Below are 24,564 nucleotides of genomic sequence, written 5' to 3' on the forward strand. Positions count from 1 at the left end.
CAGTACAGAGCATTTATTCAATCTGTATGGTGCAGTATGTTATATGTGACATTATTGTTGAATAGTAAGACAAAAAGTCTATAGATAAAGGTCCCAGACATTCATTCTTTTGTGTTACAATTATTTATTATTGAAATATCTTTCACTGAACGTTTTTTCGAATTGCTATACAAGCAAGGTGTCATTACATATCACTATAAGCTGTTTAACAATAGGAATGAAAAAAATGTTTTTTTTTAGGATAGAAATGTATTATATGGCCAAATTGCTCTTAAAGGTCCAGTATGTAGACTTCAGTTTTGAATAGTGCTAAATGGCCATGATAAATCTGTAGCGATCAATGAATGGGATCACATGATAGAGAACATTCAGTGAAGAGTGCTGTTTTGGTCCAAACAAAGTGCTGTCTAAAATCTGGTGTCGTTGTCAAGCCCTGGCCATTACATACCTATTTAACGTTTTGATTGTTTACAAGTATATGCACAGAATCACTGCTATTAGAAAACATAGCATATGTACGTTTTCAAATGTTCAGTGTGGCGAGAGATTGCAGCAAAGTGCAAAAACGACATGCTGCACCTTTAAGTAACTGTCATTGAGAATGTTGTGAGTTGTCATCAAAAACATCATGATCTTCGCCATTAAAGTCTATAACAAAAGGCAAAAAAACACAATTGTAACATGGTTTACAGGAATAAAGTTGTTTTTACACTAAGCGGTCTAATCCTGAAATACCTTTACTTACCTCATTAGTGCACAAATCTCTGTGATAAAACAAAGGGAATAGTTAATAGTTAAATAGTTAAATAATAGTTAATAGTTAAAATTAATGAATTGTTAACTCTTTATGACATGTTATTATGTTGCTCTGTACATTAGTAGTAATGCTGTAACAACTGTTGTATCAACAGCATTAAAACTGTATGTTGTCTCTTGCAGTAGAGATTACATGATACTAGACTAGAGCAGTTTTGTTACTACACAATCGTAAATAAGAACAGTCCACGTGTGTAACTGCAAAAAGTGCTTACATCCATAACAGTGCAATTACAAATGAGTTACTACGTTTCTATGAAAAAACAAACTGTAGCTACTAGTATATCTACAGTATTACTACAGAGGCATGAGAGAAACGCAATGTGAAGTGTGATGATTGTTGATGATTGAAGTAATCATGTATTGAGTTATTTATCAAATACACCTCACTACACCTCTGTAGGAAAAGTGGTGATAGTGGGAAAACCAGACAGTGTGCCGTAAATTGGTGAAGCCAAGAACGAAAAAGCTGAATACACCCGCCCCTATTCTGGAGATTAATTGTTTGGATCTCTACAATTCTAATTTAACTAAATATTTTTAATGGTACTAAAATCCTGATTCAGCGTTCACCTTCTTCCAAAACACTAAAGAAGGCAGAAATGCATTTGTTTGACTGCTGCTGCAATACATTAAATTATTAAAAGTAATTCTAGTGAGTGCAGGGTATCTTTTTATATATGTCCTAGCGACCCTATTTTTTTATGAGTTGAGCCCGCTATTCCCCTCTCTCTATTTACTAAAATCCTGACCAACATAAATGCTATACCTGTCAAAATGTTTAATTCTCAATTATCTCAATTGTAACCTGTCAACTTAAACCTTGCTCAACATACAAGCATAAATGTTATTCTATAGGATTTTTGGATTACATCATTGCTTTTACACTAAAACAAAGCAACGAAGTAGAATCCTTTTCAACATGTTCCCTAAATACCACGTAGTGGTAGTTTTGAAATATGTAAAACAAACCATTGTATACTACTGCAAAAAGCTCAGTTGTATTGACTTCTCAATGGAAAAGTCTAAAGTCTTCTAGGGATCCAGTCACATGGAAATGTGACGAACGCACTTCAGTACTGTATAGGCCTCTATACCATGTTGCTGGGTCAGGGCTTTACACAATGGGGGCCACAGATTCTTTGCATTTGGTCAGGTATAAAAGTAAGGGTTAAAACCAACAGGACATCAGTGTATCAGCAGTTCAGCTCTGAGGAACAACAACCACCGCCATCATGACCATGGGCAAGGTCAGCATTGTAGCAGTTGTCTTTAATTTGACACTTTCAGTTTTTTAATCAGTTCTTACATATTGGCAGACAATAACATTTCACAATTTCTATATCTTTAAAAAAGGAAAGATTTGGCAATAACATGGTTTATGTTATTTTGGTGTTTTCAGATTATCTTCTACGAGGACAGGAACTTCCAGGGTCGTTCCTACGAGACCAGCAATGACTGCCCTGACATGACCTCCTACCTGAGCCGCTGCCACTCCTGCAGGGTGGAGAGCGGCAACTTCATGGTCTACGACCGCTCCAACTTCATGGGAAACCAGTACTTCATGAAGAGGGGCGAGTACTCTGACTACATGAGCATGATGGGAATGAGGGACTGTATCAGGTCCTGCCGTATGATCCCCATGGTAGGAGGAAAATATCTTCTAAAAATCTAACTTTTTCTTTAAAAAAAAAAAACATCCAATGATATAATGTGAGGTCAATTTGCATATAATTTCTAAGATCAGTAACGAATAACATTTTCTTCTACAGCACAGGGGAAACTACAGAATGAGGATCTACGAGAGGGAGAACTTCGGAGGTCAGATGCACGAGATGATGGATGACTGTGACTCCATCATGGATCGTTACCGTATGTCCGACTGCCAGTCCTGCAACGTTATGGATGGCCACTGGCTGATGTACGAGCAGCCCAACTACAGAGGCAGGATGATGTACATGAGGCCTGGAGAGTACAGGAACTTCAGAGAGATGGGCATGGGCATGGGGGGTATGGGAGGTATGAGGTTCATGAGCATGAGGCGTATCATGGACAACATGTCCATGTAAATTAATAAAATGATGTAGAAAAAGATTATTAAAACCTTTTTTGCCGAATTCAGTATTGTTTTTTGTCTTGTTTTTTCTGATTTGTTTACTCAAAAAATTTCTACAGTAGTAGACAAAGCGTTAAAGATTGCTTCACTGTTTCATTATTATATCAAGGTAATTCAGGTAAGATTCAGTACACTGGCATACAGTAATATCTACTGATTTTGATAAAGAGTGAGCTATCTTTAAAAAATGTTTGTTTACATTTCAAGCATTCTCATATGAAGCAGTTGAATATCAACTCATCAAATAAAAATGTAAAGCATTCATATCTACATAAGATAAGCACACTACTTCTCCTGTAATTGAATCCTCCTTTTTAGATGATGGTATGACACCTTAAATCCAAATGGGAAAAAAAACATTTTATGAAGAGATACAGGTCAAATAAAATGTTTTTTTTTTTTTTTTTAAATGAAGGATTTTTCAGGTAACAGAGTTTGAGGCATGCTAAAAGTCTACATTGTTAAACAAAATGGATTTTCTGGGTTATTTCTCTCATCCTATAATATTGCACTTGTCATATACACTCACCGGCCACTTTATTAGGTACACCTCTTCAACTGCTCAGTAACGCAAATATCTAATCAGCCAATCACATGGCAGCAACTCAATGCATTTAGGCATGTAGACATGGTCAAGACGACCTGCTGAAGTTCAAACCGAGCATCAGAATGAGGAAGAAAGGTGATTTAAGTGACTTTGAACGTGGCATGGTTGTTGGTGCCAGACGGGCTGGTCTGAGTATTTCAGAAACTGCTGATCTACTGGGATTTTCACACGCAACCATCTCTAGAGTTTACAGAGAATGGTCCAAAAAAGAGAAAATATCCAGTGAGCGGCAGTTCTCTGGGCGAAAATGCCTTGTTGATGCCAGAGGTCAGAGGAGAATGGCCAGACTGGTTCGAGATGATAGAAAGGCAACAGTAACTCAAATAACCACTCGTTACAACCAAGGTATGCAGAAGACCATCTCTGAACGCACAACACGTCGAACCTTGAAGCAGATGGGCTACAAAAGGGGGTCCAACCCAGTACTAGCAAGGTGTACCTAATAAAGTGTGTGTCAAATGCAAGTGAGTGTATGTCAAATGCAATACAATGTAAAAGGTAATATTAAAGAAGTGAATATCACATATAAAAAGTTAAATCATCTCTATATAATTATCTAAATAATGAAATAATAATCTAAAAAAAATATTGATAGAAAAAGTAAAATTCAGAACAGAATACATTGTAAAATGTGTCTGTATTCAAAGATACCTGTGTAAAATATTTGCTCAGTCCCACTTTGAATAAACTTTAAAGCCAAAATTTTACAAAAACATATTGACATAGAGATATCCCATTGATGTCCTTATTGTCCTCAACAGCCTCATACTTATCCTAACCGCTTATATTTACTTTCTGGAATAGTCTTATGATGACAAGGTGTAGTAATCAATCCCATACTGTATATGGAAGTGCAGTGCAGTAAAGTAATGACTTGCTACAGGCCCTGAAGTCTTAGAATTCAATGCCAAAGCATATGTTGTGTCAATTAATCTCTGTTAGAGAACAGAAGATAATGACCTAATCCAAAACATTTGAAGTTGACAATCCATTTTATCGTTGTGAAATACTGTAGAGCATGTATTTTCTTCACACCTAAAATGTAGATTTGTTATAGTGAGCATTTAATTTGTTTACTTATATTTATACTCCTCATTGTTTATTCATCGAAATTGTACAAAGCAAATATTTTACGGAATATATTCAAATCTTTCTCAATAGCCGACCATTGATGTGGTCCCAAAATATAATTACTTTGTGCATGCAAACCTGATTGAATTTCATGATTAATAGATTATGGACAAATAGTTAAATAGGGGGCTATTTTTGTACAGTATCTATCGCACAAGGAATGATGTGAGGATATGCACTTAAATTATATTATTTTGAAATGTATTAATATAACTTCTGTGGATGTTATGTTATGTACTAAATATATTAGAATATATCATACTATCTCTATTTTCTATTCTATGTATGTGTACTTTTATTATATTATTTTGTATCTCATATGTTCAAGAGGCCTGCTTACAAGTGTATGTTCTGATATTGTATGTTGTAGTTAAATATAACTGGAGCAAAATATGCAAAATATGCAAAATATTCTTTGCATTTTAATGTATGTATGTCTGTATGTATGTATGTATGTATGTATGTATGTATGTATGTATGTATGTATGTATGTATGTATGTATGTATGTATGTATGTGTATGTATGTATGTATGTATGTATGTATGTATGTATGTATGTATGTATATGCTGAATGTATGTATATGCTGAATGTATGTATATATGTATGTAAGTAATTCAACTCAACTAATATCATCAATTACATTCACTGGTTAAGAATGCTACAGCAAACTATATAAAAAAGATGGATAGTAACTTCATTTAATACCCTGGTGTGTCACTCTTAAGGTAATTTTGGATAGAGGGTACATTTCTAAAATCAGACGGTTATATTTAATTACATACAAATATAATGTATTTTCAAATGAATTAAATGTGTGCTAATGTTCACAAAATACAAGTTGATTTTTAAAATATATATATACATATACACATATACACACATATATATATATATATATATATATATATATATATATATATATATATATATATATATATATATATATAAATCTACAACATGAGGCACACCTGACAATGTGAAAGAATACAACGTCCACATGCAATGTAAGATTCTTTATGTGGCCAATACAGTAAAATGTTGAACAAATGAAACATTCAAACAAGCTTAACAATGAAATACAGTATATGATGCACTATATGCTGGATTTACATTGTGTGTCTAAACCTGTATATTGTATGTTTCTCTTTTAAAAAGGCTTTACTGTACTATATGTCGCCTCTCTCAGGACTGTGGGGTACCCAGTCCCTGGAAATGTGGACATAACTTCAGCACTGTATAGGCCTCTATAGCATGTTGCTGGGTCAGGGCTTTACACAATGGGGGCCACATATTCTTTAGGTTGGGTCAGGTATAAAAGTAAGGGTTAACAGGTAGGAAGGCAGTTCATTAGCTATAGCAGCAGCAACAGCACAGTGAGCCAAAATGACCACCACCGGCATGAACATGATGAGCAAGGTGTTTTGGGGCTTCACAGTGTATCAACAATAATATCAATATAACTGGTTACCTATATGGTGTTAGAGCCCACTATCCCTAAAAATTGTGTTACATTTTAGAATTCTCCTGTATAATTTGATAGGTAACGGATGTTATTTCTGTTTATTTTCAGATTATCTTCTACGAGGACAAGAACTTCCAGGGTCGCTCTTATGAGTGCATGAGCGACTGTGCTGACATGTCCTCTTACATGAGCCACTGCAACTCCTGCAGGGTGGAGAGCGGCTGCTTCATGGTCTATGACCGCACCAACTTCATGGGAAACCAGTACTTCATGAAGAGGGGAGAGTACTCTGACTACCAGCGTATGATGGGTTTCAATGACTGCATCAGGTCCTGCCGCATGATCCCCATGGTGAGTTCAAATGGCTTTAAGTGAAGGTATTCTTCACTTCTTTTTACTCTTAGTATGAATAATGATTTTTTGTGTTTTCCTATAACAGCACAGAGGATCCTACAGGATGAGGATCTACGAGAGGGAGAGCTTTGGAGGTCAGATGCACGAGATGATGGATGACTGTGACTCCATCATGGATCGTTACCGTATGTCTGATTGCCAGTCCTGCAACGTTATGGACGGCCACTGGCTGATGTATGAGCAGCCCAACTACAGAGGCAGGATGATGTACATGAGGCCTGGAGAGTACAGGAGCTTCAGAGACATGGGCATGGGCCAGGGATCCATGAAGTGGATGAGCATGAGGCGTATTATGGACTCCTGGTACTAAATATTGCTTGTTTAGCGATGTAAGAAAAGCCATTGAATAAAATAGTTTACTTTCCCATAAACATCATTTTAGCCTGCTTATTTGCTTGTTTACAAGTTTAATGAAGGGTATTTTCATATGACTCTCAGACCACTTACAAGATGCAGATGTAACAAGGTGGTTGATTGGCAATATGACTACTTGTGCATGTATGGGTAAATAAGGGTTAATTTGACCTCTCCTGGGTTTTATAATTTATTGTTAATTACTAAGAGAACTGGCAGTGCAGAAAAACTGGGAATTTAGATTAAGCATACTCACATGACCAAAGTGATGCTGCCGAATTCTGGTACTGGTACTGCATTAAATACCATTAAAATAAGAATATTGTTGAAGTTAAGAGTGAGGCATATTGTTTGCTAAGCTACCAATTAGATGACATCAGAAACTGGCTTTATAGCTAGCTGATGTGAGTTACTGATATACTCAAAAAGTATAGAAAAAAAAAGTGAGCTATAGTATCAACTTTATTACTGCTATTTTGGCTAAAAGGTTGGCTAGCCAGAAAGTCATTAAATGCACTTTTAATTACAGCTAAGCTAACCTATGTGAAGCTGTAGTTAGCTAACATTTGCTCAACAGTAGACAATCTAGCTACAGTACAGTATGCAAGTTTGTTCCACCCGATACCCTCGCAAATCCATTTCAGGCCTGGCCACAGCCTTTTTGTTACACCTGGACAATGAAATGCATACATTAGCAATGTTGTTGAAATACAAATTAGTTTAAACACTAAAACATTATTTTAAGCATCATGAGAACCCAGGGTACCTACCTTTACATGAGCACATGGTCACACAATCAATGTTTACACACAGGACCCATACATGGTAGACCGTTGCTTTGCCTGATTGGAGCTGACTTATATAGGGTCTTATATGGCTGCTGGTAGTATGGACCTTTTCAGGCCCTACCCGTTACATAAAAGAGCACGCGCGGAAGAGGAGGGTCACCGGGAGAGACTCAAGTGGAGCTACAGTGAAAAGTTTAGGGGGGTTGAGACTTGCTGACAACTTCCTGTCCCCACTTTTCACTTCCTTCACCCCCAGAATCTCAATCGAGAGCTCAGATTCTGGATTCTGAGATTAGTTAGTTGGGTGTAATTACAAATTACAAAAGATAAAAGCCATCTAGGTTTAATAACCTGTGCATTACAGCGTAGCATCAACTCGTGCCAAGGTCAGTTATGCACCTTATAAGGTGCCAAAGATTGGCGACAGGAATATTTTTTGGCAATACCACTTTTTGGCATAACATCAGCCCTAAAAATGTTACTCTGCACTGCGGTGTAAAAATGTGCTGCTATCCAAACAATTGCTCCACAGTTACTGCACCAGTAGGTGTGCTATTGTCACCCTGCAATAAGAGTTTGTCACAGTTACCACAGCACAGAATTAAAATGTTTACTTTTTTAGGCCCGGATTGGTATACTGTATACAGTGATTATTATAAAACTGGTGTTACCGGTTTCAACCTGCTTCTGCAGGGCTTTTACCCCCAAACTACACTGGGCATGTCACAGCTCTGTTGTGGAAGGGTCTGTCAGCCTAGTCCAGTTATTATGGAACAAATCTCAAGGGCTAATTTGGTTGAGACACCTGTGTAGTTGTCCTTGCAAAATAGTGGATCTCTTCTTAATGACCTGCATATGCAACTCAATACATTATTGATATTGATACCTTTATGTGTGGTCTAATCCAATGTATTGTATTGATGTGGTAAATATGAATAAAACAGCCCTGATGGGCATTTTGAAGTCACTTCATGTGTCTGTACAGTATGTTTTGATTAACCCTTGTGTAGTATTCAGGTTGGCCCAGTATTAGTTCCTGCAATTTCATATCCACTGAGTAACATCTATGGATGTGTCCCACCTTCTGTGACAATGTCAAATTCTTTAACAAAATGCTGTAATATGTTGTTAAAAAACAACAACAAAAAACATATTGGTTAAGGTTACAGAATCAGTAGCTAACTTAATATAATGTGACAGACATCAAGGTTAAATATTAAGTCCTCTCTCATAAAAACATTAATCTTAAAATGTAAAATGTAAACAAATCTGCCTTCAGAATATTCTCATTTGAAATCGTCTGAGTTATTTCTACATAACACTTTTTTCCCTGAATAACATGATTCACTGGGCATTGGCTGACTTCACTATAGCAATTTCAATTTCAGGAAAAAAAGCTTCAATTAAAACGGTGAAATTGTATTGACTTCAGTGGATTAGATATAATGTAGAACAAGAATTTGCCATATGTTAGAATTGACTTCAAAATGTGAAACTGGCACCACCCCTTAACATGCATTATCAATGCATAGCATGCAAAGGTGTAACTGCCACTGATCACTGTTGTGTCCATACCTTTATACATTCATTCTATTGCATTAATTATTTCATTATTACACTGGATTACTGTATAATGCATTAATGTGGTTTACCTGCTATAATTGCATCCTAGAGGGCGCTCTCTAACATAAGAAATGTAGACATCTATATATATGCTACATGCAATGCATTGTGGTTGTTGAGATGTACAGTATGGCTACGAAAGTACCTGTTCCCCTGTTCCTCTGCTTCTGTGACTGATTGCTAATACTTTCTAAACTAGCTTCAGCTACACAACATTCACTTTCACAAAAAGGTTTTGTATAACCTGGTTCATAAATAAAAAAAAGCCTTTCTAAAGTCTAAGGACCCAATCACGTGGGAATATGCCTATGCCACTCCAGCATTCGCTTTATAGGCCACTATACCATGTTGCTGGGTCAGGGTTTTACACAATGGAGGCAACAGATTCTTTCGGTTTGGTCAGGTATAAAAGTAAGGGTTAAACAGAAAGGACATCAGTGCAGCAGTAGCATCAGCAGCAGCAGCAGCTCAGTCAACAAAAATGACCACCACCGGCATGAACATGGGCAGGGTAAGCATTATAAAAACAACTAAACATAATATGAATGAATAACTGAATTAATTAATGATAATAAATGTACAGTTAATACAAAACAACCTAAACTACCTAACTAAATAAATACATGTATTGGTTTAATTTGTTAAATGTTAAACTAGACAGATAATGAATACAATGTATTGTTTTCAGGCTACCTTCTACGAGGACAGGAACTTCCAGGGTCGCTCTTATGAGTGCAGCAGCGACTGCCCTGACATGTCCTCTTACCTGAGCCGCTGCCACTCCTGCAGGGTGGAGAGCGGCTGCTTCATGGTCTACGACCGCTCCAACTTCATGGGAAACCAGTACTTCATGAAGAGGGGCGAGTACTCTGACTACCAGCGCTTCATGGGAATGAACGATGGTATCAGGTCCTGCCGCATGATCCCCATGGTAAGCCTAATAATGATGATATTCATCGTGGCTTCTGCTATAGCCCTGCAAGATACAGTAGTCACCACGGCTCTGTGAGTTTTGGACTAGTTGTTCAGGAAATAATTTCATTTCACATTTCATTCTACAGCACAAAGGATCCTTCAGGATGAGGATCTACGAGAGGGAGAGCTTCGGAGGCCAGATGCACGAGATGATGGATGACTGTGACTCCATCATGGATCGTTACCGTATGTCCGACTGCCAGTCCTGCAACGTTATGGACGGCCACTGGCTGATGTATGAGCAGCCCCACTACAGAGGCAGGATGATGTACATGAGGCCCGGCGAGTACAGGAGCTTCAGAGAGATGGGCATGGGCATGGGCCAGGGATCCATGGGCATGAGGTTCATGAGCATGAGGCGTATCACTGATATGTGCTAAACATCTGAAACTGATCAAAGAAAATAAAAGCGATTTTTAATCACAAAACAATGAAGTGGGCTACAATATTTTCACATTTGGGTGTTTTGTTGCTTTTCCAATAGATCTACATCTGATGTCACCCCCGTCACTAGACATGGCATTGATGCTCTCATAGAAATGATTCCAATCATCTCTCTTTCAAATGATTGGTTTATTAGAATTATTATAATGTTTGCCTTTTTTGTAACACTCAAACGTCACATCATAAAGCCAATAGAGTACTGTCATAAGTCTGGCTCTGAGCCTATCATGAAGAATAAATTCATAAATTGGTCTTAAGAGGTTCAGGAGGGCTTTCAGTGTTAGTATTCACTGATTCAGGCTAGCTAGGCAGGCTAGTTGCATGAGTCCATTTGTAGAGAAACTGTTGCAAACCTAGCTAAACGCAACAGGGTTTGCTACTTAACAATCAGCCTACTGTATACACATTAATCTCCAATAAGAGCTGTTCTCCAACAAACATTGGTACAATATTCGCCATCATGTTGCAGAGTGCAAGAGTGCGAAGCCATGGAAAGTAAGGAAAGGAGAACTCAAGTTCACAAAACCAAGGACTGTTGTGACAAAGAAAAGTTCAAACACTTACTTGCTTTGATGATGGAAGGACCTGGAATGCCTCACGCCTATCTGCACTGCCAGAGTTGACCCCGATACTGACTCTGACAGAGCACTGGACAATACTGAGCCAGAGACTGATAAACCGCCTGACTCTGACTCTGATAACCTACCCAGACCTACCAGGTCTAGAAACCCACCTAGCTGAGCTAAAGACTTTGTCATGTGAATGAGTAGGAAAAAAATATAAAATGTCATTGTGTTATTGTGTTTACATACATTATACAGAGGGTATAATACTGTGATGTTCTAAGGTACTAAGAGAAAGTATTCTTTGTTAGAAAAGGGAAGATGTTGTGTCCATACCTTTATACATTCATTATATTGCATTGCATTCATTATTTCATTATTACATTGGATTATTGTATAATGCATTAATGTGGTTTACCTGCTGTAATTGCATCCTAGAGGGCGCTCTCTAACATAAGGAATGTATACATCTATATATATGCTACATGCAATGCATTGTGGTTGTTGAGATGTACAGTATGGCTACTAAAGTACATGTTCCCCTGTTCCTCTGCTTCTGTGTCTGATTGCTAATACTTTCTAAACTAGCTTCAGCTACACAACATTCACTTTCACAAAAAGGTTTTGTATAACCTGGTTCATAAATAAAAAAGCCTTTCTAATGTCTAAGGACCCAGTCACGTGGGAATATGCCAATGCCACTCCAGCACTCACTCTATAGGCCACTATACCATGTTGCTGGGTCAGGGTTTTACACAATGGAGGCAACAGATTCTTTAGGTTTGATCAGGTATAAAAGTAAGGGTTAAACAGAAAGGACATCAGTGCAGCAGTAGCAGCAGCAGCAGCAGCAGCTCAGTCAACCAAAATGACCACCACCAGCATGAACATGGGCAGGGTAAGCATTATAAAAACAACTAAACATAATATGAATGAATAACTGAATTAATTAATGATAATAAATGTACAGTTAATACAAAACAACCTAAACTACCTAACAAAATAAATACATGTATTGGTTTAATTTGTTAAATGTTAAACTAGACAGATAATGAATACAATGTATTGTTTTCAGGCTACCTTCTACGAGGACAGGAACTTCCAGGGTCGCTCTTATGAGTGCAGCAGCGACTGCCCTGACATGTCCTCTTACATGAGCCGCTGCCACTCCTGCAGGGTGGAGAGCGGCTGCTTCATGGTCTATGACCGCACCAACTACATGGGAAACCAGTACTTCATGAAGAGGGGCGAGTACTCTGACTACCAGCGCTTCATGGGAATGAACGATGGTGTCAGGTCCTGCCGCATGATCCCCATGGTAAGCCTAACAATGATGATATTCATCGTGGCTTCTGCTATAGCCCTGCAAGATACAGTAGTCACCACAGCTCTGTGAGTTTTGGACTAGTTGTTCAGGAAATAATTTCATTTCACATTTCATTCTACAGCACAGAGGATCCTTCAGGATGAGGATCTACGAGAGGGAGAACTTCGGAGGTCAGATGCACGAGATGATGGATGACTGTGACTCCATCATGGATCGTTACCGTATGTCCGACTGCCAGTCCTGCAACGTTATGGATGGCCACTGGCTGATGTATGAGCAGCCCCACTACAGAGGCAGGATGATGTACATGAGGCCTGGAGAGTACAGGAACTTCAGAGAGATGGGCATGGGCATGGGCCAGGGATCCATGGGCATGAGGTTCATGAGCATGAGGCGTATCACTGATATGTGCTAAACATCTGAAACTGATCAAAGAAAATAAAAGCGATTTTTAATCACAAAACAATGAAGTGGGCTACAATATTTTCACATTTGGGTGTTTTGTTGCTTTTCCAATAGATCTACATCTGATGTCACCCCCGTCACTAGACATGGCATTGATGCTCTCATAGAAATGATTCCAATCATCTCTCTTTCAAATGATTGGTTTATTAGAATTATTATAATGTTTGCCTTTTTTGTAACACTCAAACGTCACATCATAAAGCCAATAGAGTACTGTCATAAGTCTGGCTCTGAGCCTATCATGAAGAATAAATTCATAAATTGGTCTTAAAATGTTCAGGAGGGCTTTCAGTGTTAGTATTCACTGATTCAGGCTAGCTAGATATTATTTATATGAACAATTACCATTAACATTTTTGTACAATATGCGGCGAATGTATGCATACCCACATGTGCTTGGCCACAGCACCAGATTTTAGAAAGCACCTTGTCTGGACAAAACAGCGTTCTCCAATGAACATTCTTTGTCATTAAAAACATACTAAAGTATAGTAAATATACTAACAAATGTATTTTTCAACCAATGTCATTCCTTGATCACTACCAATTTATCATGACTATGTAGCACTATTTTAAACATACGTTTAAATCTACATATTGGACCTTCAAAATGTACCAAGCTTTAATGTGTATATGATTTGCAATGATTGTGATCTGGATTTCGAAGATGTAGCATTTATTTTTAGAAAACAACTTCTGCCTTTCTCATGTAGTGTGAGGCAGCGAATGGCAATAATGAAGAGTCGTGATGGTCCAATTATATACAATAGCTCCACTTTTATATCAGCATTTTAAGATCTAAGATTACTAGAATATTTGTGTACTTTCTATTGTAGCTCAATATTGTGAGTTGTACTGTATATGGACAATGATAGACAAATGTCATCCTCTGTACGATATCCAATACAAAATAAAAATGAAATTTGACATTACCCTTGTGAGTGCTATTTGTGGTCATGTTGCCATTTATGTTAATCCAACCTGACATGACTTAAGCATTATCTAAATAATGACTGACGTTATATGAGTGGGCCATACTCAATTGTGGGACAAATTAAGCAATGTAATGTTGTACTGTTACCACTAATTTGGTCCCAAATCATAACTTGTGAGAAGTACATGTATTTATAAGTTTCCCTCATGTATTGCTTTCAAAAATGTGATATCCATGCACATCTCAACTTTAGGATTAGGCTGTCAATCAAGAGAGTCACTCAGTGCTACAATATAAGCTCCTGTACATTTTTAAGCAAATTACATCAATTTAAGACATAACATAGTTCCGCCCACAAGAGGATACCTAAGCTGATAGGTTGTGAGTGACTGATGGACAGGTCAAGAATCAAATGGAGGCATGCCTTGTCTGAATACAGGTATTCTTCTGAGAATATTCTGAATCTAGACACTGCCACAGGTCGTTCAAATAGTTCTGAGGTGACCCTTGGCCTCATGCATCTGCGACCTGACTTTACACCTTTTCAGGTAGAGGTGGGCAGTGAGAAGCTGTGAGCTTAGCCACTATACTGTACATACAGTTAAATTAAAATGCTCATAGGTTTATTAAGAGATGTGTCAAAGGTAGAGGAAATGAAGGCTCGGAAATGCTTTTGGATAAAACACTACCATGATGGATGTTGATACATTTCACATAAGTACAGCATTTTGATAACTACTAATGAAACATTCTAACTGTCAAAAACTACAACTGCAAATTCAAACAGACATGATAAGCACTCATTAGAAAGTGCCTTTTCTAAAATAAAAAGGACATTAGGCCTGATATATTTCTGTTACAACAGTGCGTTACAGTACACACCACTCCACGGATCTGTCACATTAACTTCATATTTGCTTTTAAGGCAGAAAATTCTCCTTTTCTCCTCTATGAGGCTGTACATAATAACCCTTTCCCGCCTGTTGTGACAAACAGTGGGACTAATCATTGCATGCTGCTGACTCATGGATTTCATACAATGGAACTGTAGATTCTGTGGATGGCACATCAGGTATAAAACAAGGCAGCGAACCAGCATAGTTATAGCATCGCTCAAAATAAACGTAACCATGCACGGCAAGGTGAGTCCCAGTAATTGCAGAGATTTTGTTTACAGTGTGTCCGATCCGATTATTGGTCATTCTGCAGCAATGAGGTGGTTTTATGGTGTGCTGTAAACTCTACAGAGGACCTGAGTTCATACTTCACAGTGTCACAACAAGGCATAGATGGCTTACTGCTTTTAGCGTCTGTCTGCTACAGATGTGCATATGAGTGCATATTATCTATCACTTTGATTTGGCTCTATTGATGAAGAACTTATTATAAGTGACACATTGACCAGGACTGTACAAACAGTCCACAGTTTACTATGCAGTAGCACTGAAACCACAAAACATGAATGTTCTAGCCTAGGTGCATAATACATTGAATGCACTCTGGTGACCTCCTCCTCTTTGCGATGGCTGATTTTAAGACCATTTGATGTATTTCATACCATAATTAACACAATCTAGATACATTTTCATGATGGCAGACATATTTCAAGAATAATCAATATTAGTATCATCATTATGGACATTTGTGCATTCCCCCCATTGATCAAATGTAGTTCATAACAATTGATCAGCTGCTCTGATCAATCGGTCTCTCTTGTTGAAAACAGAACTGACAAACCATTATATGTTCCCAGATCATCTTCTACGAGGACAGGAACTTCCAGGGTCGCTCCTATGAGACCAGCAGCGACTGCCCTGACATGTCCTCCCACCTGAGCCGTTGCCAGTCCTGCAGGGTGGAGAGCGGCTGCTTCATGGTCTACGACCGCTCCAACTTCATGGGAAACCAGTACTTCATGAAGAGGGGCGAGTACTCTGACTACCAGCGTATGCAGGGTTTCAATGACTGCATCAGGTCCTGCCGCATGATCCCCATGGTAAGAGCCACCTTTACAGTATATCTCCACAATATGATACCACAATAATTTGTCTTGAAATTAAGCCATGTTCAAACATTCTGTTTACAGCACAGAGGAAACTACAGAATGAGGGTCTACGAGAGGGAGAACTTCGGAGGTCAGATGCACGAGCTGATGGATGACTGTGACTCCCTCCAGGAGCGTTACCGCATGTCCGACTGCCAGTCCTGCAACGTTATGGACGGCCACTGGCTGATGTACGAGCAGCCCAACTACAGAGGCAGGCACATGTACATGAGGCCCGGCGAGTACAGGAACCTCAGGGAGATGGCACACGACGGAATGAGATTCAGCTCTATCAGAAGGATCACTGATTCCTGTTAAATCCACAGGTTCATCTGTTCAAGCAGACAGATGATTTTTAAATAAAACATTTCTTTAAAATATTTTTCTTTGTCATTTCTGAACAGACTTTTCAAAAATCAAGTGTATTTTTGTCACAACATTTATGAGCTTGTGACATGAGGTTGCATTAATTCGTCTTTAAATTCAGGACTCTCTGAGGATCATTTTATTCAAGGTTTGACAGTATGATCTCCTCTAGTAGGTCACAATTGTGTCAAAGTACAGTAGACCACTTTCACGATTATAACATGTTTTCTCAATAGCTTGCGCACATTTCTTGAAACAGTGTTCAACTTTTCAAAACAGTTAACATGTTCCACTAAACAGTTAACACGTTTGCTGAAACTCCACATTTGTTTCGCAAAATGCACTACAACTCTAAAAACTTTGAATACAGAAAATCAGTGCGTCAAAACAGTGTCATTTGTCATCTCATGAAAATTGTATTCCACCTCTCATTTCATAATGATACACTTAATAGCAACTAGAACCATAAATGCATTGTGCAGGTTGGATAACTTTCAATTGGTGAAAAAATCACATAGGTGAAAATACAGGTGAAAAAATCACATAGGTGAAAATATCACACACTGTGATTTTAATCTCAAATCTTCAGAACAACAAAAAATGCATTATTGTTTAACACAAAACGTGCCAACAAAAACATAATTCATTTGTGATTACAGACTGACTGTTAGTTGAACTGTTGAGCAATGAGTGTTTACATGTACTGTATAGAGTAGAGATTCACTATAATGGGAGAAATAGTTATTTGCTGTAAGTAAATAATTCACTTTTTTGTCAACATTACATGAATTAATGTTTGTGTCTTATGCAGAGTTAACTGTTTTGCAAAAAAGGTGTTTAACATTTGCATTTTGAGTGCTTTAAGTGAAAGCAAAGACTAATTATTTTGCTGAAATTGTTACTGTGTGGTATTGTTGTGGGCATGTGAACTGTAGTTTCATACAAATAGTGCAATTGAGAAACATATTATACATTAAAATATTAGAAATAAAAAGGCATTTCCTTCCATATGCATACATTACCTGTCACAATCAAGTGCATTTATATTTATTGTTAGACTGTTGCAAGCAAGTTCCTGGGCAAAGGAGTAATAGGCCTCCTTATTCTGTAAAAAAAAAAAGACAGTTTCCTCTTTCTGCACTTTTGAGTTACAGAGCACAAAAAGTAGGTTTTCCTCTACCAATGAGCAACTTATCCTGACAAAAATATCTAATGTCTTGGCATAAACTAAGTTATTAGAAATTAAAGGTTGAGGAAAAACTGCTGGCTAGCTTTCTAGCATTCTGTCTAGGGAACTAGCGCTAGCGATACAGCGATTGTTTTGCTCAATTATTGTTAAATACCCATCAGCAACAATCAATCAATTTCATCTAACCAATCAGCTCTCTGACCTTAAAAGTGAGCTGAGATGTTCCGCTCAAGGCATATCCTCTCAAATTCCTAGATTCAAGCTTGTTTTTACTGTAATAATTAATCAATCTTTTGAATCATTCATGAATAGTCATGTATAATTAAGCAATAATTTTTGCTTTTATACAACGGTTACACAACAAATCCGAAAATTGTGACAAGAAAACAAAGCTTTAAGGATTTACTTCCTGATAGATTGTGGTGGTTTCCGCCCCTCCTCTGAGAAATATAGTTCCCAAAACTACAAACATTCTCAAGGTAACATGATACACAAATCTATTGCAGCGTAGGAATATCATAATAGGTGATTTAATCATGGCATTATCGTTATTAAATCACGGCTTCAAACGCTTCTAGGTTTTCATGAACCCATTTTATAACGACATTTCTGGATATTTTCAAGACCATCCCCACATGAGAAGAGGCTACGCTAGCTGCATAGCTCTTATTTTATGCTAACTCTAAAGCCTGTGAAGTCTTTGGGCCATTGGGAGCACTTGGAACCTGTCTATTTTAGCCACAGATAACTGATTGTTAATAATCAGAGGTCATATTTCAATCAGGGGAGGCTAGTGGAGGTTGAAATCGGAGGACGGGCTCATTGTAATGCATGGAATGAGGAATGATATCAAACACACATGTTTGATACCATTCCTTATTCCATTCCATGCATTAGATATGGAAATGATCAGGCATAGCAAAGGATCATTGTTGATCTTTCTTAACCATTCTGCATATCTATGCAATCATAACATTTTTGATGACAAGACAAAGCAAGATGTAACACTGGTGATAGACTCTCCAGTGGTATTCAAGCCCTCAATTAGTCCATATTGGGCTTACTCTCCAAAGCCACATCATCCTGAGCCTTGGGTCTTACAACACCAGGAGAGGCTGGTGGAGGCAGAAATCGGAGGACATACTGTACCATTCCTCATTCCATGCCATGCATTACAATGAGCCTGTCCTCCAATTACTACTTCCACCAGCCTCCCCTGTAACAACATCCACTGTAAGATCTTCCAATTCCGAACAGGAATTCCATTGTTCAAGGGTTTGTAGCCCATGAAAACAGCATCAACAATCATCCAATGTAATAAGATTCAAACCTGGGTCTTCTATGTTCCGCAACACTGCTTTAATCCACTAAATGTGGATTAATCGCTCTGGGAGTCTCAGGCTACTCACCACGCGAGAGTGATCTCGAAAGCTCTCTGTTACATAAGCCCTATATAAACAAAATGTAAGACAAGCTGGTATTTTACCATTTTACAGTTCTGATTAATTCTAGGTAGAGTTGTTGTCCCCCACAATGGATTATATTCGCTTGTATGGTATTGAGTTCTTATATAGCATTATTGATGTTTGAGAAATGTACAGAAAATTCATGATATGATTTTTAGAGCAAAAATAAACCATACATTTATTGCAAACATTAGCAAATTGTTTTTCATTTATTTATTTAGGTTTTACACTTTTATGAAATCATGTTTGTCAGTAATGTGTTACAGTATAATGTTCTAACTGACTGATGTTTAAACCATAATGCAATTATACTAATAATTATTACTTTAAATGTAGTTTATCCATTGGTGATAAACATTTGTATTCTTTACTTTGTCCTCTGAATCCAGAACAAGGCAGCAATTCTACACCAGAGTGTGTACCAAACATTGGCTGTCCCATCTCTGCACATTTCTGCAATCACAAGCATCAAAACTAGTACAGTATCATACAATTTCCACTGAAGACATACTGTATAAATAATTACAGATTTATAAAGTAATAACTTACTGTCTATAGTCTTCTTACAAACCCTTCATAACCCATTATAAAGGGTACCTTCATGTAAAGTACCTACTGTATGATGCTTCATTTTATGATCCTATTTTATGGTCGAAACTATATTTGCTAATTTCTCTGAAAAGTCTAAATATAAAGAGCTCATCCTCTCACTGTTATTCAACGGCAGCAATATACAGTATAGAGATGGGCCTCTCCTCACAAATGCAAACAACCGCAAATAATGACCCTTTGAAGGCCACTTTGAATGTACAGTACAGTACGGGGGGGGGGCCTCTGTGCCATGTTGCTCTGTCAGGGGTTTGAACAATGGAGCCACATATTCTTTTGATGTCAGCTCAGGTATAAAAGAGACAGGGTGACAAAGAGGAAATTGTGCAATCCTGAGACCAAAACCATAACCGCAATCATGACCATGGGCAAGGTGTGTGCAACTTTGATTAATTGTACCTAAAAGCTGTTTTGATCCTGATTAGAGTTTGTTTAAAGCAAACAACAGATTATGCAGTGCAGTAAGAGCTAGCGTATTCAGGTACTGTAAATCATGGTTTTGTTTTTAGATCATCTTCTACGAGGACAGGAACTTCCAGGGACGTTCCTATGAGACCAGCAGCGACTGCCCTGAGCTGACCTCCTACCTGAGCCGATGCAACTCCTGCAGGGTGGAGAGCGGCTGCTTCATGGTCTACGACCGCTCCAACTTCATGGGAAACCAGTACTTTGTGAGGAGGGGCGAGTACTCTGACTACCAGCGTATGAACATGAGCGATTGCATCAGGTCTTGCCGTATGATTCCCATGGTAAATCAATTTCACCTGTTAATTTTGACCTCTAAACGCTAACGGCTATACTTTAAACTACAGCAAAGCTGCAGGACTGCTAGCAGAGACTCATTGTTGTGAACTATTTAATTACAACATATAGCAATGTTAAAGTTAATTTGTTAATGTGTCATATGCCAGTACTTTGTGTATAATGTGTGGTTGATCATTCCGATCATGTCAGTTTACTAGATATCAGTGTAGAGTAAAATCACCAAAATGATACAAACTGTGTTGGCTCTGTGAGTTTTGGACTAGTACAGGTTGTTCATGAAATAATTTAATTTCACATTTCATTCAACAGCACAGGGGAAACTTCAGGATGAGGATGTACGAGAAGGAGAACTTCGGAGGTCAGATGCACGAGCTGATGGATGACTGTGAGTCCATGAACGATCGTTTCCGCATGTCCGACATGCACTCCTGCAACGTGATGGACGGCCACTGGCTGATGTACGAGCAGCCCCAGTACAGAGGCAGGATGAGCTACCTGAGGCCTGGAGAGTACAGGAACCAGAGGGACATGGGCATGGGCATGAGCAACATGAAGTTCAACAGCATGAGGCGCATCATGGATTCCTGTTATTAGAGCACCAACATGTAAAAGACGAGTTTGAATAAAATCATCTAACTCCCTTTTAACTCATGTTTGCCTCTCATTGTTGAAGTTTCATAGTCAATATTTTTTATTTTAGATTATGGTTTGGTTGAAGGGATACTCTAACAGAAATCTGTAGTTTCAAGTATCCCCTTGCAGGTGGAGCTGAAGTAGGAAACTGGGATGTTTATAGTTATTTAATACTGTCTATTTTGAATTGAAAGGACATCATGCATTTTTTAGAACATTTTTACACATTTATTTTGGCAGTTTTGCTGTTAACTGTTAAACTTACTGTGCCACAAACTCCTATAGTATTTCAAGGGGGTCATTTGTGTTGCACACTTAGAGCTGAAAGAAAAGCTTTGATATAATCGAACAACTTTCTACTACAATTCCAACTGTAGGGTAAAGAAAACATTTTGTATTTATATATATATATACTTGTCTAATTTTTTGTATCTTAAGTATTTGATACATTTACATAACAAAATGCAGTGCATTAAAAGATCAGTTCATAACTGCACAAATTATATAACGCAATATTGCATCAAATTGAAGGACTTGAAATGAGAAACTACACTGACCATGACTGTACTCTACAGTAAAAAAAAATCACAACAGTCCACAAGGTGGCAGCACCACTTCAGGTATCAGGTAGCAGTATCTACAGTATGTAGCATTTGGGCATTAACTGAGGAGACATGTAGTGTGAGAAGTTTATAAACTTAACGTTAAGAATTTCACACTTGTGAAGGCCCACCTTATGATTGTACAGTATATTTGTATTGAACAATATGTTGACTAATACTAACCAACAACTAAAAAGAGACCAGTTAATATATTTTGAGTGACATATTTCTTCCACCACAACATCTATATCTATTCAGCATCTATTAACCAACATATTTTTCCTTCTCATGTCAGTTATTGGATCAAATTATTCAAAGACAGTATATTTAATAATTTAACAACTACACTTTACCCAAGCATCTACAGTAATGTAATTGAGCATAATTATAAATAGAAGTCTAATTTTGCTTCAAAGGAACCTAACCTTGCCTAAGACCTGTAAGCTCTGAAAAAGAATACAGTACCATGGCTTTAACTCCACGGGCTAACTGACCCGAGCCAATGACCTGAGTTTGTTACAGGGTTGGCACACTTGGGCACGTGGTGTTTCTGGTGCATGTGACTCACATAGTTTCTGTCTATTCAATGTAGGGTATATTGTAGAGGAGGTAGTTTGCTAAACTCAGATTTTGTGATGAATAATTTTGATGGACACCTGCAGAGACTGTGTGTGCTAATGCCTTTGCTTCATCTAAGCAGGCTAACATGTCTGAGTCACAACAGGTTCAATGCCTGGTCCATTAAACTCATAGTGACTCATAAGGCTGACCCATGCCTGAGAAATGTGATTTTTCAAAAGTTCACACCTGAACTGTTGAAAAATCACATTTTTCAGACAGGAAAAAATAGAAAATACACTTATCCAATAATGCTTAAACATATTCAATTAGGGTTAGTTCAATTAGTTATGTTTATATTTTACCCCTCAAAAATCATGGCTATTCTCTTACTGACCTCTAGGGGGCAGAGTGAAAGGCTGAAACAGTTCATCACATGACCTACAGGAGGTTGTTAGGGGCACCAGCAACACCTCACTTGGCTGTGAATCAAATGAGACCACAGATGGCCCGAGCACAGTGTGGCTGGACATATTCCAAAACCCTGGTCTCTGAAACAGTATGGAAACCACCAGGCAAGAGGAGTCAAACCTGTCAATTTCTTGAAAAATACAACTTTTGGACCTTCTTTTATGGCTTGCTGTGTTGGATGTTTTGTGTTTCAAGATAGAAATTTAATTTAGAGTACAGTATTTTAAGACCATGATGTGAAAATCCTGAAGAACACAGTCGTGCTTATTCTGAATCCCCTGTCACTTTTCTTTCTGTTTGTGTGTACATCAGCCAATTATTCTGTGATGTTCACAAACCTGTGCGAGTTTCATGTTTTAAAAACATGTTTTACCACAGTAAAAAGCCAGGGGGAAGAGTCAATAGCGATCAGTAAATGTATGTTGTGATACAGAACTTTTAAGATCACATAATTGGAGGGTAATATGTTTAACACTGATTGGGTATTATAGTTAGTATTATTATGGGTTTACAGATATTGTTTTTACACTGATAAACATGTTTACATAAGGAGTTAATTAGCACCACCAAAGCCTTTGTGTACATGACAAAAAGGTAGTTTGATCTGCTGACAAGGAAAACAAATATCTTTTGTAATTTGGCAGCCGTGCTTTCTTTTCAAAAAGGCTGACATATAAAGTCAATTGATTACCATAACAATGTGTGTATTCCAAGAGGATATAAAAGGGCCTGGCTGGCCTGACAGTGTTGCAGTGTGACCACATTTAGCCAACACAATGGGAAAGGTAAAGCATGTTGTTTTGCTGGAGAGGTCTTTTGTCCCTCCACATATTCTTCCAAATTGTTTTGCTTCACAGGAACAATGGCACCTGTGATAGAGATATCCAGTTGTCTGCGCCTCTAGTATATACTGTAACAAACTGAATAGGGTTGGCTTAATACTCATCAACATGTCATGTTCAAGTCTATTCCATCCATTTTTTTTGTAGATAATCTTCTTTGAGGACAGGAACTTCCAGGGCCGCTCCCATGAGTGCAGCAGCGACTGTGCTGACCTGCACTCCCACTTCAGCCGCTGCAACTCCATCCAGGTGGAGAGTGGGAGCTGGATGGTCTATGAGCGCCCCAACTACATGGGGTATCAGTACTTCCTGAAAAGGGGCGAGTATCCTGACTACCAGAGATGGATGGGCTTCAATGACTGTGTGAGGTCTTGCCGCATGATCCCACAAGTGAGCTAATATCCCTTCTGTCTCTCCTAATTTGCAGGTTTACCCCCATCAAGGCTTTATTTGACTTTGATGTTATTTCATTCTTGCTTGCAGTCGACAAAGACTGAATACGGCAGAATGTATAGTTTCACAATGTTAAAACACAAGATAAACCAAAACAAAAAATCTCTCTCTCTCTCTCTCTCTCTCTCTCTCTCTCTCTCTCTCTCTCTCTCTCTCTCTCTCTATATATATATATATATATATATATATATATATATATGGGAATAGTAAATCAAATAAAATGAATTCATATTTTACTCGTTGTTCACAGAGCCAGGGATCTCACAAGATGAAGATCTACGAGCGCTCTGACTTTGGAGGTCAGGCGTTGGAGTTCACTGAGGACTGTCCCTCCCTTTACGATCGCTTCCATTACAACGACATCCACTCCTGCAATGTTACAGACGGGCATTGGCTCTTCTACGAGCACCCCAACTACAGAGGCAGGCAGTACCTCCTCAAGCCTGGCGAGTACAGGAGATACAGTGACTGGGGGGCCATCAACTCCAGGATTGGCTCCATCAGACGTATTGCTCATTCAAACTGAGAGGCAATAAATCATTAAT

The 24,564-nt window shown here is 38.1% G+C and overlaps 3 protein-coding genes across 12 annotated transcripts; all 3 read left to right on the forward strand.

Moving 5' to 3' along the window:
- Positions 1–2,197: 2,197 nt before the first annotated feature.
- LOC310812719 (gamma-crystallin M3-like) lies at positions 2,198–13,037 on the forward strand (the record flags this gene model as incomplete). 8 transcript variants are annotated; one of them, XM_083681396.1, is made up of 3 exons in its annotated part: positions 2,339–2,461; positions 6,243–6,485; positions 6,574–6,858. In XM_083681396.1, 3 exons carry the CDS (start codon positions 2,339–2,341, stop codon positions 6,856–6,858), a joined length of 651 nt encoding a protein of 216 aa, XP_083537522.1. The 8 variants fall into 8 exon arrangements, with proteins under 8 accessions (XP_083537523.1, XP_083537522.1, XP_083537524.1 ...); XM_083681398.1 differs by lacking the exons at positions 2,339–2,461; positions 6,243–6,485; positions 6,574–6,858 and adding exons at positions 6,056–6,088; positions 12,371–12,613; positions 12,744–13,037; XM_083681399.1 differs by lacking the exons at positions 2,339–2,461; positions 6,243–6,485; positions 6,574–6,858 and adding exons at positions 6,056–6,088; positions 10,002–10,244; positions 10,375–10,668.
- Positions 13,038–15,151: 2,114 nt separating this feature from the next.
- LOC310812723 (gamma-crystallin M3-like) lies at positions 15,152–21,054 on the forward strand (the record flags this gene model as incomplete). Of its 3 annotated transcripts, none has more annotated exons than XM_083681407.1 (3): positions 15,152–15,163; positions 20,205–20,444; positions 20,770–21,054. In XM_083681407.1, 3 exons carry the CDS (start codon positions 15,152–15,154, stop codon positions 21,052–21,054), a joined length of 537 nt encoding a protein of 178 aa, XP_083537533.1. The 3 variants fall into 3 exon arrangements, with proteins under 3 accessions (XP_083537533.1, XP_083537534.1, XP_083537532.1); XM_083681408.1 differs by lacking the exon at positions 15,152–15,163 and adding an exon at positions 15,883–16,017; XM_083681406.1 differs by lacking the exon at positions 15,152–15,163 and adding an exon at positions 19,942–20,068.
- A 2,446-nt stretch (positions 21,055–23,500) lies between these two features.
- Positions 23,501–24,545, forward strand: LOC310812724 (gamma-crystallin S-1-like; the record flags this gene model as incomplete). Its single annotated transcript, XM_083681409.1, has 3 exons — positions 23,501–23,509; positions 23,714–23,956; positions 24,270–24,545. The coding sequence occupies 3 exons, from the start codon at positions 23,501–23,503 to the stop codon at positions 24,543–24,545; spliced, it is 528 nt and encodes a 175-aa protein (XP_083537535.1).
- Positions 24,546–24,564: the final 19 nt, after the last annotated feature.

This window comes from Argentina silus (assembly GCF_951799395.1).
Source record: "Argentina silus genome assembly, chromosome: 12".
In the NCBI taxonomy this organism is placed as follows: Eukaryota; Metazoa; Chordata; class Actinopteri; order Argentiniformes; family Argentinidae; genus Argentina; species Argentina silus.